This window comes from Callospermophilus lateralis, chromosome 1, assembly GCF_048772815.1.
Source record: "Callospermophilus lateralis isolate mCalLat2 chromosome 1, mCalLat2.hap1, whole genome shotgun sequence".
Lineage (NCBI taxonomy): Eukaryota > Metazoa > Chordata > Mammalia > Rodentia > Sciuridae > Callospermophilus > Callospermophilus lateralis.
In genome coordinates, this window is record NC_135305.1 from 29,637,207 (window position 1) to 29,656,721 (window position 19,515).

At 35.0% G+C, this 19,515-nt stretch overlaps 1 protein-coding gene across 1 annotated transcript; it reads right to left on the minus strand.

The window, feature by feature from the left end:
- Nucleotides 1-3,178: 3,178 nt before the first annotated feature.
- Lrrd1 (leucine rich repeats and death domain containing 1) lies at nt 3,179-18,383 on the minus strand. The gene is made up of 5 exons (XM_076833621.1): nt 16,467-18,383; nt 12,823-13,021; nt 7,647-7,808; nt 3,986-4,103; nt 3,179-3,362 (listed from the first exon to the last, which is right to left on the minus strand). The coding sequence occupies exons 1-5, from the start codon at nt 18,381-18,383 to the stop codon at nt 3,179-3,181; spliced, it is 2,580 nt and encodes an 859-aa protein (XP_076689736.1).
- Nucleotides 18,384-19,515: the final 1,132 nt, after the last annotated feature.

Sequence of the window (19,515 nt, forward strand, 5' to 3'; positions counted from 1 at the left end):
CTGGGGTCAGAATCATCTGGTCTGGTGGTCTCCACCCTGATCTTCTCACTGTTCCCTTTTATCAGGCAAGGACAGCCTACTAAAGGCTTCACTCTGTTTATCAGGATGAGGGGAAGTAAGTATGTCTGAGGCCATACTAGAGGGCTCTGTTGGGTTGCTAATAAGACTGGAGTTTTTAAACTGGAGGTTTTTTTTTAAATGGAGTTGCTTAGGCCATCCTCACACTGAGGCAAGAGGATTGCAAGTACACAGCCAGCCTCAGCAATTTAGCAAGGCCTAAGCAACTTAGCGAGACCCTATCTCAAAATAAAAAATAAAAAAAAGGTAGGAATGTTGCTCAGTAGTTAAGCACCCCTGTGTTCAGTCTCTCAGGCAATAAATAAATAAATAAACTTTTAAAAATCAGCATACAGGGCTGTGGTTGTAGCTCAGTGGTAGAGTGCTTGCCCAATACATGTGAGGCACTGGGTTCAGTCCTCAGCACCTCATAAAATAAATAAATAAATAAATAAATAAATAAATAAATAATTTTATTTGCAAAAAGGCATCATGTCCATCTACCATTAACAAATATTTTTTTAAAAAATCAACATAATGGGCTGGGGTTTTGGCTCAGTGGTTGAGCGCTTGCCTAGCTTGAGTGAAGTGCTGGGTTCAATCCTCAGAACTACATAAAAATAAATAAATAAAATAAAGGTATTGTGCCACAGTCTGGCTGCAGCAAACTAACGGGGGGGGGGGGGGGGTGACGAACAACTTGTGTAGATTGATGCAGCAGGAGTGGAAGCTGTTTATTGTAGGACAGGAGCGGTATTTATACATTCCACACAGCTTATCTAATTAACATAAACTAGATACAGCAGTCAACCAATCAGGAATCTCCACACTTAATGGCTCACTGGCGTTACTTCACAAACCACTCCCTCTGGCATTTTGCCAGGCGCCATCCAGACTTGTTTACAGACTCTAACAGTATTGTGTCTAACTACAAATAAAAAAAATATTTTAAAAAATTAACATAATATAGTGACATGTGCAAATCAATGTTTATAACAGTGTACATCACAATAGCCAAGTTGTGGAACCAACCTAGGTGCCTATCAACAGACAAATGGATTCTTCATGTGTTTTGTAGATCCAGACTTATATCTGAAAATACCATTTTTGCTTTAACATTCTTGTAGAAATTGTGCTACATATACACAATGGAGTTTTACTCCGTCATTAAGAAGGCTGTAATTATGTCATCTGCTGGTAAATGGATGGAACTGGAGAACATCATGCTAAGTGATCAACCAGACTCAAAAAGTCAAAGTTAAATGTTTTCTTATATGCAAAAGCTAGAAGAAGGTGGGGCAGGGAAGGGGAGAATTTTCAAAATGGGGGAGGGGAATTTCATGAAAATAGAAGTGAGACCAATAGAGTAAAGGAAGCAGATTGAGAGGGAGGAAAGAGGAGAGGGCATGGGGAAGTACTGGGGAATGAAATGTACCAAAATATGCTGTGTCTGTGTATGAATAAACCAAAATCAGTCATATATATATATATATATATATATATATATATATATATATAGTACTAATTAAAATAATAATAATAATAACAGTAGAAGGGAGATCACTAGAGTAGAGGAAGCAGATTGGGGAAGGGACGATACTAGCAATTAGATTGTTCAAATTATATTATATGCATGTACAAATATGGCATAATTTGAAATGAAAGTGACCATAACACTGGGAGCAACCAAGATATCTTTATTACAGCAGTGTCTGATTGACTGGAGGAAAAGAGAAGACAGAGAGAGAGAGAGAGGAGAGAGACAAAGAGAAGGGGGCCCGGCAGGAGAGAGTTTTTATAGCCAAAATCTAATGGGGTCTCTGGGTCTGCAAGCTGCTTTTTTGGCATGCAGTGATTGGATTATACAGTAGTTGCTAAGGGTGTCATCTTCTGCTTTCAGGCAGACCAGGCAGGGGCTAGATGTGGGTTTCCGTTGCACCAGACGGGTGGGGGTCAACTGTTCAGCCTTGAGTGGGGTTGAGTGTTCAGACTTGAGGCAAACAAGTGATAAGGAACTAGACAGATGGGGGTTGAGTGTTCAGGCTACCCTGTAGCTAACATTTGTTTAGCCTGCTCCTCAACTAAAATAATTGATCCCACTATTATTATAATGCACCAATAAAAATTATTCTTAAAGAGTACGGTTAGATTCAGATGTGGCTGAGTTGGGGGCCGAAAAGTATAATCAATGTTTTATTTCCCCATGAAGCTCTTGAAACACTGTTATGTTTTGGAAATGAGATGACTACCCCCCCCCAAAAAAAAAAAAAAACTCAGGCTAGAAGAAAAATAATTAAATTATGAGACTTTTAACCTAATCAGTGGATTAATCCATTTGAATGGATTATTGGGTGGTAATTGCAGGCTGGTGGAATGTGGCTGGAGGAATTAAGTCACTGGAGAGTCGCCTTTGGGATTATATATTCTGTCCCTGGCTTCTTCCTCTCCCTTTCCGGCTCTCTCACTCTCTCACAGTGCTTCCTGGTTGCCATGAACTGAGCAGCTCTTCTCCACCACATCCTCCTGCTGTGTGGTGCTCTGCCTCACCTTGGGCCCAGAGCATTGGCTGAGACCTCTCAAATGATAAGCCAAAATAAACTTTTATTCCTCACAGCAACAAAAAACTGACAGACACACTACAACAAGCTGTGTTTGATACACCAAGACTCCATCTGTCTTAGTCTATTGCCTTGCACCTGCACATTCAACCAAAGAGGATTCTTGGCCCTAAAGCCAACTTATGTTTAATGAAGCAATCTTATTCCTAGTGAAGCAAAGGGGCGGGCAATGTATTTATTGCCATTTTTTAAGCCAGCATCTGAAAAGAGACTTCTGTGCTTTCTAAATTCAATGGAAGTTACAAATATCCTTATTACCTATAAGTCTTGCGTTGTATGAAAACATTATATAATAATTTTAATGGAATTATATGCCACTCTATGGCAACAGAACAAGTATGTAAAACATTATTTGTAATATTTTATTAAGACAACATTAGAGTGGTAGTCATAAACTGTAGTACCTTAAAAATGCGTGAAAAGAAACATGACATGCATATATGATAAAATGAAGTAAGATGGCTCAAAAATCCAGTTTTCAACTTTTATTATAGGTCTACTGATTAGAATTTAATTGCACATGTAAAAAGATTTAAAGCTGTTATTCTGTCCATAATGTCATATGCTCCTATCATACTTAGTCCCCGAACTAGTTGGTCTCTTAAAGCAGCAGTAGTTAGGGATAAGTTATTTTCTGTTTTCCATTTCACAAATGCTTGGTAGGCTCTTTCATTTAATGGAATGAGGCTGAAAAAAATTAAAGTAACAATTATTTTAATTACTAATTAAGAACATTGTTTTAAATGACAGCTATTCAAATCAATTTACCAGATGAAAGTGAATCTGAAATTAATTGAGGAAGACAGGCTACATGAAGGTTTAGTACAGAGTTGGCATTTAGAAAGTGAATGTTAGCCCCATATTATGTCTTGCTTTCTTATAATAAGTCAATAATTTACATTTAATTCTCAAGATCTCAAAATAATAATTGTCGATTTTTTTCACTATAAATTAGTACAATACTGTACCATATGCTTTATAGCTGGAACTCACTTAATCCTCATGACTGTGCTCTTAGGTAACTGCATCTATATTACCAGTTTAGAAACTGTAGCACAGATAAATTATTTTCCCAAAGTCATGAAGCCATCTGGGATTAAAAGCCAAGCAGTTTGTCCTCAGGACCCTTGTTCTTAATTACACCATAGGCCTTTCAACATGGATCACAAATGCATAATAAACTAAAATCAATCTCTTACAGCAAATTAGAATTTATGTTAAAATAAAAGTTTCAAAACCATGTGACATCAATATGACATAAATCAGAATATGAGACTAAACATGTACCAAATGTTGTCGATCATACATACCTCTTTGTAGGAATATTATTTTCTGATTTTACCAGGTTTAGTTTTTGACACAAAAATTCAAAATTTGTTTCAGTAATATTGTTGGCAACTATCTTGAATGTCTTCTCTAAGATTTTCTCTATATTTGAATATAAAAGAAAAATAAGCTATTTCTTTTGAAAAATACACTTTATTTTGAGTTAATATTTACTTATTTTTTGTGCTTCTATGAAATGTATCCAAAAATAAAAAATTAAGATACAGATCTAAAATATGAACTGAAATTTGAACCATCTATTCTATTCTAAAATCTGAAAAATCCTACAACTTAAAATGCCTGTTTAAAGGATATTATAAGCAACTTCAAAGTGATTTCTTTCTTTCTTTTTTCTTTTTTTGGTGGCACTGGGGGTTGAGCTGAGGGCCTCATGCACGCAAGACAAGCACTCTACCAACTGAACTATATCCTCAGCCCAACTTCAAATGACTTCTGTGTATTTTCATTCTTTCAGGATTTTAAGTTAATTTGATTCCTTGCTTCAATTCTGACTCTTTTCTATGTGCTTATGTATGAACCAACTTGAGAAACAAAGATCATATCTGCTATAAATATGGAATATACATATACATGTATATATGTATACATATATATGCATACACCAAATATGTATATATGTGTGCCTATGTGTGTTTGTGTGTGTAAAACAATGTTCTTAATTAGTAATTAAAATAATTGTTACTTTAATTTTTTTCGGCCTCATTCCATTAAATGAAAGAGCCTACCAAGCATTTGTGAAATGGAAATCAACATATTCACATCACTTATTTAGTAAATGTTGGCTTAAATATTAGTGTTTTTAGTTGTTGGGTTTTTTTAAAGCTTCCAACTACTTTGAACTAGATTCATTTTTTTGTTGATCATTGTACTAGGAGAATTTTCAAGAACTAGAGCCAGGTGCAGTGCATATACCTATAATCCCAGGAACTCAAGAGGCTGAGGCAGAAGGATCTCAAGTTTGAGGCCAGCATGGACAATTTAGTTAAAACCTGCTTCAAAAATAAATAAATGAAAAGATAAATAAAAAGGAAAAAGGGGGCCGGGGTTATGGTTTAGTGGTAGAGCACTGGCCTAGTATGTGTGAGGCACTGGGTTTGATTCTCAGCACCACATATAAATAAATAAAATAAAGTGATGAGTATGCTTGTACAGGCTCCTGATTATGTAGGCCAGGTAGATGACAAAATGATTTGGGGGACAGTGTCAAACATTCAAATTCCACAAATCTGGATGAATTGACAACTAAAAAAAATTAAAAAATTAAAGAAAAGGAAAAAGGACTAGAGGATCTAGCTCAGTAGTACAGCACTCTGGGTCAATCCCCAGGACAAAAAAAAAAAAAAAAAGAGAGATTTCCCAGCCCCTATAATTATGTCAAATATGCTGTATTTTTAAAAATTACATACATAACTACTAATCCCTCAGGGTAGGTTTTATTCTAATGATATAAGAGAAAATTCCAGTACCCTGAGTAAAAATTTCAAAAAGGGACTGAATCCATGATTGATTAATTGCAAAATAAATATGTATCTCATTCTGACTTCCTATCCTTGCTATGTGCCAATCATGCAGTATGAAGGCTCTCTGAGCACAGAGAAAGGAGATGAATGTTGGGGGTTCTCTTGTTTTTTGCTGACTTTTGCTCAAAAGCCATTGCTTATGGACTATTGCATTATCTGCATAAAGATTTGATTGCTTCTTCCTCAAGAATTTGAGAAATGGAATATTAGCAAGGAGGTTCAATCATGTAACTTGACAGCCATTCTCTAAAGTATGATACAAAATAGAAATACATTATGGATCCTTGGAAACCCTGAACGTTTATTTTATTTTAATAGTATCAGCATAAAATGACTCCTTTTTAATAATATTAACACAATCACCCTGCACAGCAAGTTAAAGACAGCTACTGTGACTTTTATTTTTGTCACTTGGATTTCTTCCATCATTGAGGTCTAAGTCTTGCAAAAGCTTCTGAATAGTAAACCATGTACATGAATGTAAAAGGCGGCATAAAAAGGACTGTACCTTTTTAGGGACTATCTCTCTAGATGATGAGTATGCTTGTACAGACTTCTGATTATGTAGGCAAGGTAGATGACAAAATGATTTGGGGGACAGTGTCAAACATTCAAATTCCCCAAATCTGGATCAATAGTTATTGGTCTATAACAGTAAACTGGAGGACCAAAATCTGAATTAACTCTAAGGAGTGATAATGAATCGCAAAGTCAGAGAGTCCTAAGGAAAAGCCTAACTGTCAGGAACCTAACCACAGGGAGAGAACTGGACAGTGAAGCTTCCTTCCCAGAGACTTGGAGAAACCAGCTCCATCTGGTCCAATGAGAGGGTGTTTAAGTCGGGCATGGTGGCCCAGGCCTGTAATCCCAGCAGCTTGGGAGGCTGAGGGAAGGAGTTGTTCAAGCCAGCCTTAGCAACTCAGTGAGACCCTGTCTCTAAATAAAATATAAAGTAGGGCTGGGGATGTGGCTCAGTGGTTGAGTGCTCCTGATTTAAAGGATATGGACTTACTCTTGGAGACACTGATAGACCCAACCTGATCTTTTCTTAAAATTGGGAGCCATCTCACCACAAAGCCATGAAAAGATAATTTCGGCTTTACTATAAATTACTGCAAATTCTGAATCTGCTTGGAATGCCTGCCCGTGCCTTGAACTCACCCATGCCTGGCTCTCTGACCAGAGAGCAGCCCTCTCTGAAACTTTAGTGACACCTGATAAATATTGGCCTTCCCTGGCCAGACAACGACCCTCTCTGAGGCTCTAATGGTCCTCATAAATTCTGATGTTGGGGCCAGCAAAAAATGTAAACTACCATTAGTGTGATGCTTGTCAGAGTTCTGTTATCTGTAACCCCCCTTTGTGTAACTTCCTGGGCTATAAAGTTGGGCTGCAGGAAAGCTGCTGAGCTGTCTTGTTCCCGCTGTTTTGGGAGGGAGAGGCAGCCCGGCGGGTCGAAATAATAAGCTTGCTTTAATTTGATTTTAATTGGAGTCAGTGGTCTTTTCTTGCGTCCTGGTCTAACAATAATTAGAAAATACAATGGAGTGCTCCAGGACAGAGGGGATGAAGACTGTTCAAGTGGACCCCATACCAACTGACAGCAATGGAAATGATCTGTGGACTTCCTTCAAAGCAAATATGTCTTTTAGAACAACTATCTGGTAAAAACAGATCAGAAATAAAGAAGTCCATATATGGATTCTCTGAGTATGGCCACAATCATGATAAAAAACCTACTGAAGGGCGTTAAGGTGAATGGATAAGTAATTGCCCACGCCCTTAATAATATCACCATTTCTAATTTATGCTGCTCCCAGGGAGGGAAGTTAAGAAAAAAAATAGGGATATAAGGAAAGAAAGAAAATCAACATTTTTACACCTTATGTTATTTTTACCCCATATGGATGTCCCTGTTCAAAGGCATGATTTATATGGATCTGGATTAAATAATCTAAAATTTTAAAATAAACTCCTAAACTTCGAAAAATGATAAATATGCTAATGTCTTTGCCAGATTGATAGTCTCCAAAGTAGGCTATCTTTTAATTTATAGATAATACCAGAAAATTACTTATAAGAAAATCAATCACTCATCACTTACCATCTCTTTCATCTGCCCTCTGTAGATAGCTTGCAATAGTATGCAACTGCTTCCCTTTACAGATTTCCATTGGAGGTCTCATCAAAGGATTGTCATCAAAATTTATCTCCTCCAGGGAGAGAAGACTACAAATGGCACAGGGCAGATCTGTCAGATTATTTCCTAGTTAAATAAAAAGTATAATTAATTATACCTTTCTGTAAATTAAAACTATGGAGACAAATAACAACTATGTGTGAAGAATCTATTGTCTTGGTAAGTATAAGAGGACTCTCACCCTGCTTGTAAGTTGTAAGTTCTTACTTATGTCCATGTGCTACAAGTGAAAAGGAGGGAGTATAGAAACAGCAGTGATGCCTTTTTCTTCTGTGGGTGGTAAAATGGTCAGGAGTCCTTCCAAGGTAGTGAAGGACTTTATAGAGTAAGTATGTTGGTAATTTTTAAAATAAGCCTTTTATTTAGAATAATTTTAGATTTTCAGAAAAGCTATAGATATAGTAGTGAGTTCCTATATACTCCTCATTATTTTAATTTCTTCTACCATTATTTTGCATTACCATATTACATCTATCTATCCAATCTAAAAAAATCAATACTGGTGCAATACTATTAATTAAATTCCAGACTTTTGGGATACATTAGTTTTTCCATCCATGGCCTTTTTTTCCAGAATCCATTCCAGGATACCACATTGCGTATATTTATGTCTTTCTAGTCCCTCTGCTTTGTGACAATTTTTCAGTATTTTTTTAATGTCCTAACAGTTTTGAGGAGGACTGGTAAGGAAATTTGTAGAAGGTTTTATAGTTAGAATTTTCTGATACATTTCTCATGCCTAGACAGCATTGTGGGTTTGGGAAAGAATACCCAAAGAGTGAAGTAACCTCATCACATTGTATCAGGGGTACCTGATTTCCACATGACATCACTAACTTCTGTCATTAGCTAACATAGTATCTACTGAGTTTCTCCAATGTAATGTTATAATTTATTTTTCCTTTCCATACTCTACTTTTTGAAGACGAGTCATTAAGGATTGACCACCCTCAATAGGGCAAAGGCATCAAGTTCCACCTCCCTGAATAAAATTTTTCAATATCACTTTAATTCAGTATAAAACTCATGAAAAAGTAAAACTATAGTAACACAGAATTTGTAATCACTTAGAAGACATAAAGTTTGCTTTTATATTATTTATATACTTTAAATATATATTATTTATAAGTATAGATTTAAAAACCTGGTTCCTTTTAGTAGAGAATGGTATTTAGAAATCAAGATGTGGACTGGGGGTATAGGGAAGTGAAAGAGCGCTCTGGATTTATTTATTTATTTATTTATTTATTTATTTTTTAGGTTTTGGCAGACACAACATCTTTGTTTGTATGTGGTGCTGAGGATCGAACCCAGGCAGCATGCATGCCAGGCGAGCGAGCTACTGCTTGAGCCATATCCCCAGCCCGCGCTCTGGATTTAATACCTAGTACTACAAAACAACAGCCAAATAGAAATCAAGATCTGGACTAGTCTTGCTTATTGCTTCTGAAGAGAGAGAGGGAATACACACACACACACACACACACACACACACACACACACACACATATATGTAATAAACCTAGAATTATACATTTATTTGCACACATGTAAAATATATGTGTATATGTGTGTGGGTATATATATAACATACATATGTATATATTTATGTTGTAAATCACACCATATAGTTGTTAGAGCCTGGCCTTTTTCACTTGCCACTTAACATCATTAATGTTCTTGTATACACCAATAGTTTCATTCCTTTTTATTATTAAGAAGTTTCTATTATAAGGATATAAATGCATCAAATCACTTAATGAAGGACACATACAGAGTTCAATTTGGGTAATTATAAGTAAACTGTTCTATACATTTTCACTGTTTTTTTATTGAATATAAATTTTCACTTTACTTGGAAGTAAAATTGAAGTGTAATTGATGAGTCATATGGTAAGTATACATAGAATTTTATAAGAAACTAGCAGTTTTTCAAAGTGATTGTATCATTTTGAATTCCTACCATCAATATATCAGTTGCAGTTACTTCATATTTTGACAGCTCTTGGTATTGTCAAGTTTTGTTTTAGCTATTCTAATAGAAATATTTTATTATAATTTGCACTTCTCTAACACTAATGAAATTGAGACTATCTTCTTGTGTATGTTTTCCATTCATCTATATTGTTCATTATATATCGGTTCAAAATTTCTACCAATTTTTTTTAATTGTTTGCCTTAATTTCAAATTGTTTTTAAAATTTTATTCAGCAAGTATTTTCTTTCAATCTGTGGCTTTTCATTCTCTTCTTTTGATTCTTTTCATAATACCTTTTGAAGAGCAGAGGTTTCTAATTTACTAAAATCCAACATATGAATTCTTTTTATTTATATATGATGATTTTTTTTTCACTGCTGGCAATTGAGCTCAAGGCCAGGCAAACACGCTCTACCACTAAACTGCATACCCAGCTACAACCCCTGCTGTAGATTGTGTGTGGTTTTTTAAATATATAACATTTTTTATTTATTTGTTTTTTATGTGGTGCTGAGGATCGAACCCAGTTCCTTGCACGTGCAAGGCGAGCACTCTACCGCTGAGCCATAACCCCAGCCCCTGTAGATTGTGTTTTTAATGTTGTAGCTAAGAAAGCTTTGCCAAAGTTACAAAGATTTTTCTTCTGTTTTCATCTGGATGTTTTGAAGTTTTAGATTTTACATTTAGGACTGTGATTCATTTTGAGTTAATCTTTTTTTATGGTGCATGGTATGGATGAGTTTTTTTTGTGGTTAGTTTTTGTTTTATTTTCTTTAGGATTTTGGACACATATTTTTTAGCACTATTTGTGGAAAATATTGTTCTTTCTCCATTGAATTACTTTTGTGCATTTGAAAAATCAATTCAACATATATGTGTGGGTCTATTTCTATACTGTGTTCTGCTCCATCAATATTTACCTCAAATATTTTCATGTCAATACCACACCATATTCACTAATGTTGCTTTGCATAAGTCTTGAAATCACATTATGTGAGTCATTCATTTTGTTTTTCAAATTGTTTCAGATATTTTAGTTTCTTTGACTAGACATAGGTTTTAATATTTTTTTAATTCTGATAGAGACTGAGAACTGATTAAACTTGCAGAAAAAGAAACACTACTCCTTCCTGTTCTCTCTTGATGCTGTCCTAACTAAAAAGCCGCCAGAGTACTGTGCTTCCAACTGATAATTCTCCAATAGGCCAGAGAGTTCTGGAGGATTTTTGTTTTTGTATTTTTTGTTTATTTGTTTGTTTCTCATGCCCAAATAGCAGGTGAATGGAGTTTGTCCTACACTTGGACAAAATAGAGAACTCCCTAAAATACAGGAAAATGTTGTCATAATAGAAATGAAGAAAATCTCAATAAGGAATTGAGTTATTGAGACTCATTACAAGTTGCTGTGAATGAAATGGTTATGAAATGCCCCAATGCATACCTGGATAGCTAGCTTTCTCTGGAAGTTCTGAGTCTCCAGGAGACCAATGTCAGTTTTATTACATCTGACTACATATTGGTACATCATGAGTAGGGTACTCTACTACTAGTACTGTTCGGCAAAAATACAAGCATTGTTTTTTCATATGGAAATCCTCTAAGTTTAATGAGGTGTGGAGCACTGTTTGTAAAATGCTATGTCCAACTAAAAGACATAATCTCATACTCAGCTGTTCACGTGATTAGCTGGTACAACCACAATGCAAATCAATCTGTTGAAATCTGATAAAGTTGAAGATGTACATATGCTCAGATTCAGCCACTCTAGTTATAACTTTATGCCCTAGAGAAACTGGTGCAGTATATGCTGAGAAAATGTTCAAGAATGTTTGTAAAAGCAGACATATTGGAAACAACTTAGTTGTTTACCACGTGAAAATGAATTGTTATTTAAACATTCAATTGGATATTACACAGCATAGAAGGAATCTTATATATGTTAACATAGATTCATTTTAAAAATACAGTGAATGTGGGCTGGGGTTGTGGCTCAGCGATAGAGCACTGGCCTAGAACGTGCAAAGCCCTGGGTTCAATCTTCAGCACCACATAAAAATAAATAAATTAATTAAATAAACATATTATGTCCAACTACAACTAAAAAAAGAAATATTAAAAAAGAAATATAATGAATGTAAAATTCAAGTTACAGAGTGATCTATATAGTAACAATTTAATAAGATTTAAAAATTCAATAAGATACCACTTTTTAAAAAAATATTTTTTAGTTGCCAATGGACCTTTATTTTATTTATTTAAATGCAGTGCTGAGAGTTGAACCCAGTGCCTCACACATGGTAGGCAAGTGCTCTACTACTGAGCCACCACTCCAGCCCCCAGGTACCACTTTTTTGATGGAGAAATGTTAGTATAAAAATATGGCTGAAAAAAGATACACACCAATTTCAGTGTAATAGTTACTTATCATTTAGAAGAAGCACAAAAAAGTGTCTACTCTATGTCTTAACAATAAAAATGTCTCAAATATTATACATTGTTAATATTACAAAACGTTATCATCCTGTATCTGGGAATATACATAAAAATTTATTATTTTCTGAAAGTTTGAAATATTCCATAATAAAAATTGTTAAGAAAACTATCAACCTAGTTATTCCTTATACTTTGGAAAATCTTTTCTGATATCTTTAGAGTGAATGATATGCTTTTTATTCTATGTCTTCTTAATTTTAGTTTATAATATAAACTATTATATTGTTTTATATTATAGGGTTCAGGAGTGAGAGTAGGGAGCCAGCAGAGAAGGAAAAAGTGATGAGAAAGTGATGAACTAAGGGTTGTGTAGGTGTGTGTGTAGAGGGAGGGATGAGGTCAGGTTCAGGAAAAGAATACTGAATGATTGGGTATAAGCAGAGAAGACAAAATAGAAATGCAAAATGCCTTCACCTTCCCCAACTGGATTATAAGCTCATTGAAGACAAGAACTGAATCTTATACTTTGCTCTCATTTCTGTAGCGAGGCTACCCATCTCCCTACACTGGGCACTTAATGTGTTATGTTGTTTGCCATTCTGTTTTTTGTCAGCAAAATGTATAACTCGGACATTGACGTTCTACTTATTGATTATGACTGACACTTACCTTTCATGTTTAGTTGTTTGAGATCTTTTAACGATAAAAAAGATGGTGGAAGAGAACTTATTTGATTGTTGTTAGCGTATAAAGTAACCAGACTTCTCAATTCCCCTATACTTTTTGGAATCTCTCTGATCGCATTATTTGAGATATCAAGTTTTTTAAGTTGAGTTATATTAGACAGTTCATCTGGAAGTCTTGTTAACTGTAACAGATTAAACAATTATGGTTCATTAATCCATAAAGATTTTTATGACAAATGTATTCTAAAAATCAAATGCAAGGAGCGAGTTTTTATTTCTTTGTTTTTGTCTTAGAAAGGAGATATTTTCATTCTGTCACAGATTCTTTGTGACTCCCCCTCCTAGCTAAAAATCCACAAGATAGTGTGAGATATCCAAGTACCTCCCTAATCTGACCAAAGCCACCAATTCAACCCTGTGACTGGCTAACCACCTTCTTCACTCTCCCAACTTTCAGTGTTCATTGCCTCCCAGTCCTTTCTTCTCTTCCTAAATCTGACCATGTTTTCTTTGGCTTCTTTTCTTCTAGAAGTCTGTCTCAACTACTCTGTTTCACATTCGATCTCTTTAATCCTTACTTTCATCATCTCCACTGTTTACTAGTCCCTTGTATGTTTTCCTTAGATCCTTAAATGACATGAAAGGCATGCTTCATACTTTTTGTGTATGTGTTTCCAAGCACAATGCATTTTCAGTAAATGTTCAATAACAGAGTCACATAGCTGGCATTATGGCCCAGATAAAATTTCCTGTACGAAAAGTGTTGTGAAATAACAGTATATATTGAGATACTGATAAAACAAAGAAGCAAATATGCATATTTAGAAAGAATAAGGACATTGTGAATGCTTTTGTTCTATAGGTAAATAAAAGAATTTTGAATACGTAGGTCCCTCATAAATACCTGAAAAATGAGGTTCGTAATAAATATTGTGCTAAGTGCACTTCCACATATGGAAGTAGTCGTCTAAGGCACACTCACTGACTTTAAGAAGATTAAATTTTGCTCCAGGGAACAAGACATATACATGTGAAACAATCAGGCAACAAATAGTCCAGTGCTAAAAATAAAGAGTACAAGCAATAACAGGTATATGAACATTTAGAGACGGCGAATCAGTATAAATTAGAGAACTAAAGGAAAGCTTCAGGTAAAAGATGAAACTTGAATAGCCTCTTAAGAATGGAGGCTGGGGATATAGCTCAGTTGGTAGAGTGCTTGCCTCAAGGCCCTGGGTTCAATCCCCTGCACCACAAAAGAATGAATAGGATTGAAGTTACAGGACAGTTAAAGCAATACAAATATTATGCATAAAAATGGCAAGTGAGCTTAGGAGGTGGCACATGTCTGTAATCCCAGTGGGTTCAAAGACAGCCTCAGCGAAAGCAAGGCACTAAGCAACTCGGTGAGATCCTGTCTCTAAATAAAATACTAAATAGATCTGGGGATGTGGCTCAGTGGTACCCCTGAGTTCAGTCCCCAATACCCATCCCTCCCCACAAAAAAAGGCAAGTGAGAAGTTGATCTGTAAGGAGATGTGATGGGAAGCAGAGGAAGATACATTTGGATAAAGAGCACTGAAACAGGCTATTGCAAGGCTTGCTGGCTAGCCTATGAAGAAGAGGCTAGATCATCATCGGTAGAATTTCCTTCAAATAAAGATTCTTTAACTACTTGTTCAATATTTGTTAGAGGAAGTGTCTGAGAACTATGTGAGGATAGAACTACTATTAAAAGATTCCTGTTGGGCATCCTTGTCTTAGCAAAATAAAAGCCCTTTGATTAACCTGAGGCATCTTCGTTAGATGATTCTTAAAGAGATCATTTGTTAGATAAATTAATCTTTTGGGCATTTGATAACCCAAGGGGGTCATCAAAATTATATTTTCAACTACATATATCCCCCTATCTGGAGATCTTTGAAGTGATGTTGCAAAGATGTGGACTGGTGCCTTTGGCAACCACACACTTTAAGTAGGCATCCTGGATTCCTAAAAGGCAGTTATCATACATTAAGAAAAGTTCTCTGGAATGAAGCCTGATGGTTTCGACAAGGCCTGTTAACAAGGAGATTTCGACAGAGAAGACAGCCAGGAGGCTTCTTCTGGTGTAATCGAGGCATGAAGCAAGTGATGACCTCAGGCCAGGATAGAGTCAGTGGCAAGGAAATTGGAAAGCATGGGACTAGAGCACTGGGTCAAGGCAGCACCAGCTAGACATAGGGTTGTGTGCAGGTAAATGACAGCATGTGTGGTGAGATCTAAGGAGTTAGTCGAAAAGAGAATTTTTAGGACACAACCTTGGAGAAACAATTAAGATCCAGGAGGAAAGAGTGAGAGGATTATAAATTACTCAAGGAATTAGCAGATGATTAACAGATATTCATTCCATTTTAAAGGTCCTGAGCTACATCCCCCGCTTATTTACTTATATATTATTTATTTTTCAGAAAAAGTACCTGGAACTAGGGTTTTTAGGAACAGACTTTGGGGAATCTTGATTTGTATAATCATACAGAATTAACAATAGCAGAAAATCGCTGTGGTTACTGAGATCTTAAGGTATATCAGTAAATTTTTAATTTAAAAAGTATTTCCAGGGCTAGAAGTACAGCTCAGTGGTAGAAGAATGTGCAGATTGCACAATCCTCTGGGTTCGATCCCCACTGCCCTCCACCAAAAAAAAAATATTTCCATAAAATTTACTCTTCAAATATAAGCAAAATGTAATGCTAAGCTATAAAAACATGTCCTAAAAATTCTTCAGAGAAATCTTCCTAAGGGAACAGTCAAGTTGAATCAACATATGCCAGTAGTTTTATTGTGATAGAATGTGCAATGATTTTTTTTTTTTTTAATTTTCTCCACTTTAAAGGTTTTCAACAGTCTGGGGCTGGGGCTCAGTGGTGAACACTTGCCTAGCATGCGTGAGGCACTGGGTTCAATCCTCAGCACTACATAAAAATAAACAAATAAAATAAAGGCATTCTGTATATCTACAATTACAAAAACTTTTTTTAAAGATTTTCAACAGTATTTATATGACATCTATAACTTTAAAGCTTATTTTACAGTAAACTGAAATAAAAAGAAATCCGCAAAATTGTCAGCATTAATTGTTGCATGCTGCTTTTTTTAAAATATTATTTTTAGTAATGAACACAACATTTTTTTAAAATATTTTTTTAAGTTGTTGATGGGCCTTTATTTTATGTGGTGCTGAGAATTAAACCCAGTGCTTCACAAATGCTAGGCAAGCGTGCTACCACTGAGCCACAACCCCGGCCCACAACATTTTTATTTATTTATTTTTATGTGATGCTGAGGATCAAACCCAGTGCCTCACAAGTGCGGGGCAAGCACTCCACCACTGAGCCACAACCCCAGCCCTGCACACTGCATTTTAACGAAATATTTTCCTATAAAGCTATTGTGTTGAGAAGTATATCTATAAGCCATGTTTTGGTGGGGATTGGATGGACTCTATTCTTTTAAAAAATAAAGCATTTTGGCTCTGTTTAAAACACATGCATATAAATATACATGTATATGAAAATACATTACACCTTAGATTCTGATCCCTTCTAGTCCTCTTGCCCCACAAAGTCAAAAATACCAGTTTCTTACCTTTTTCCCATTGATCTGACTTATATTTAGCTCTTCCAGTGATTGAAGTTGGCACAATTCGATAGGAAAATATACAAATTGATTGCTTGAGAAGTTTAATTTCTGGATTCTTTTTAAATTACATATCTCTGAAGGTATTGTCTGTAATTGGTTTTCTGAAAGATCAAGTACTTCCAAATTTTTTAAAGTACACAGTTCTCTGGGGAAAATTTCAAAGGTATTACAGCATAAAATAAGTATGTGGAGTGATACCATATTGGAAATAGATGATGGAATTTTCCCTATTTGGTTTTTACCAAGATCCAGGTAACTGAGATTAATAAGAGAACATAAGTACTCAGAAAATGTGAGGAGTTTGTTTTCATTAAATTCCAAATGACGCAGTTGTTTACTGAAAGATATATCCACGGGTATTTCTGAAATAGAATTTCCATTACAACTCAAATAATAAAGTAACTCCAGTGCACAGAGTCCTGCTGGAAAATATGTTATTTTGTTATAACTCAATTCAACTTTAGTAATTTTTTTACAGTTTTTTACTTCAATGGGAACATGTGTGATTATATTTCCTGAAAATTCCAGGCTACGTAAATTATTAAGATGAAAGATACCTTCAGTTATTTTTGCTATATTATTTCTGTTTACATGGAGTATTTTTAAATATTTAAGCTTATGGATGTTCTTAGGAAGTTCTGTTAATTGATTATCATTAAGACTAAGGCATTCCAACATCACACAGCAGGAAATTTTCTCTGGCATATTTTTCAGTAAATTGTTATCAAGTACAAGAATCCTCAGTTCCCGGAAGTTCTCAATTTTGTGTGAAATATCTTCCAATTTATTGTCAGCCAGTTGGAGTTCTTTTATTTTGCTTAATTGAAAAATTTCCACTGCCAAAAAGGTAAGTTCATTGTGAGCTAATAAAAGTTTTTCTAAATTTTTAAGTTCCCTAATTTCTTTTGGCAAACTGCCTATTAGGTTTCCAGTAAGATTTAGTGAAATTAATTTTGGAAGAAAACATAGAGCTTTAGGAAATATTGTTAATTTATTATATTCCAGATTGAGCACCCTCATGTTTTGCAAACTAGGCAGAGTGTCTGGTATATGTCTTAACTTATTTTTACCCAAATTTAAAATTTCTAAGTTTTTAAGATTTTCTAAACCAGAAGAAGGAAAACTATCAATGTAATTGTTATTTAAAAAGAGTTGCCTTAAATTCCCAAGTTGTGAAATTTCTTTAGGTATTTGTGATATTTGATTATGACTGACATTTAATATTCTTAAATTATAAAGTAGCTGAATTTCAGGTGGGAGTGATGATAACGCATTTTCTTGCATGGACAGAATTTCAAGGCCTAGCATGTCACCTGAGCCTGCCACTTGAAAAGTTTTTATTTGGTTTTTGTCTAAGTACAGATATTTTACATATTTGATTTTTAAAATGTTCTTAGGGAATTCTTGTAAACCCTTGGCCTCAAGGTTAAGCGTAAAGTCATCTGACTTAAGGTCAGATGACTGATTTTCTTCAGGGACTTGTGAACTAATTTTTTCTGCTTTTTCATGAGATTGGAAGTGAACGAAAACCTGATAGTCGGAAATTGTCTCAGTTACGGGTTGTAATGAACTTTGTGAAGTTGCTGGTTTTGACAGTAGGCCGGCATCACTAGTTCTTGTTTTAGCAAATTCCAGATTTTTTTGTTCTTCGTTTCTGTCAGTCTTGCTTTTAGAGGAAGAACTTGACTGTAATGTATTTTCTATAGGATATGTTTCATAAATCTGGTTGAAAGGTTTCCAGTAGTAAGAAGCTTCATTTAACTCATCTGATGTTTTGTTAATGAATTGAGGCTCCTCTGCTGACTGCCTTGATGGATTAATGATATCTTCTACTTCTGCTGAAGTGTCCTCCTCTTCAGACATCTTATTGCTGGTATGTTTTGTACCAATTCAAGATTATAACTATGATTTTCAGATCTTTTTCTTTGAACCTACAAAACAAGTGTCGATATTAAAATAAGAGGTATAATAAATGTCAAAATTACAAATGAATTGTAACACAACTATTTGATTTCATAGGAATAATTTAATAAATATAAAATACATTCATAACAAACTATTTTATATATGATTCCTGGTTAAAGATAGTTTATTGATTGTATATGTTTTATCACATATTACTTTTTTTTTTTTTTTTGGTACCAAGGATTGAACCCAGAGTTGGTGAACCACTGAGCTACAGCCCTGGCCCTTTTTATTTTTTTGCTTTGAGACACTGTATTGCTTAGTTGCTTAGGCCCTCACTAAGTTGGTGAGGCTGGCCTTGAACTTGTGATCCTCCCTAGCTATCAAGTTACTCTTGAAATCACATTAAAATTATAGAAAAAGAATGAAAAAGATCAAAGAAAATAACAAGGAGACATAAAGCATTGAGAGAATTTAGCACATTTTTGAAAGAAAAGGGAAGGTCTGCGGCTGTAGCTCAGTGGTAGAGAGCCTGCCTCACATGTGTGAGGAACTGGGTTCAATCCTAAGCATAAATAAATAAAGATATTGTATCTATCTACAACTAAAAAAAAATATTAAAAAAGAAAGAAAGAAAAGGGATAGCCAGTGGCCTACTGTGTTGCATGTAGAAACTGCCATTCACATGGTGAACATGAGGTTTACATGTGGTACTAAGTGCCTTTTTCTAACAAATTCAAATGTTATGGCAATTTTCCGATGGGTGGAAGTAAAATGTCTTAAGGAAGAGGATGTTTTTTGTAGGAATGCCTTGGCATGGTAGTTACTTCCTATATTTATAATTTTGCAGTAACAGAACTATATTTACCTTCTCAGTTCTCCCATATTCTTATAAGCAACTCTATATTAAATCCTATCTATTAAACTGGTATGGTTTTAATATTTCAAAAAGTTTCCCAGAGGGCAGGGATTGTGGCTCAGTGGTAGAATGCTCACCTTGCATGCATGAGGCACTGGGTTCAATCCTCAGCATCACATAAAAATAAAATAAAGATATTGTGTCTACCTAAAACTAAAAAATAAATATATT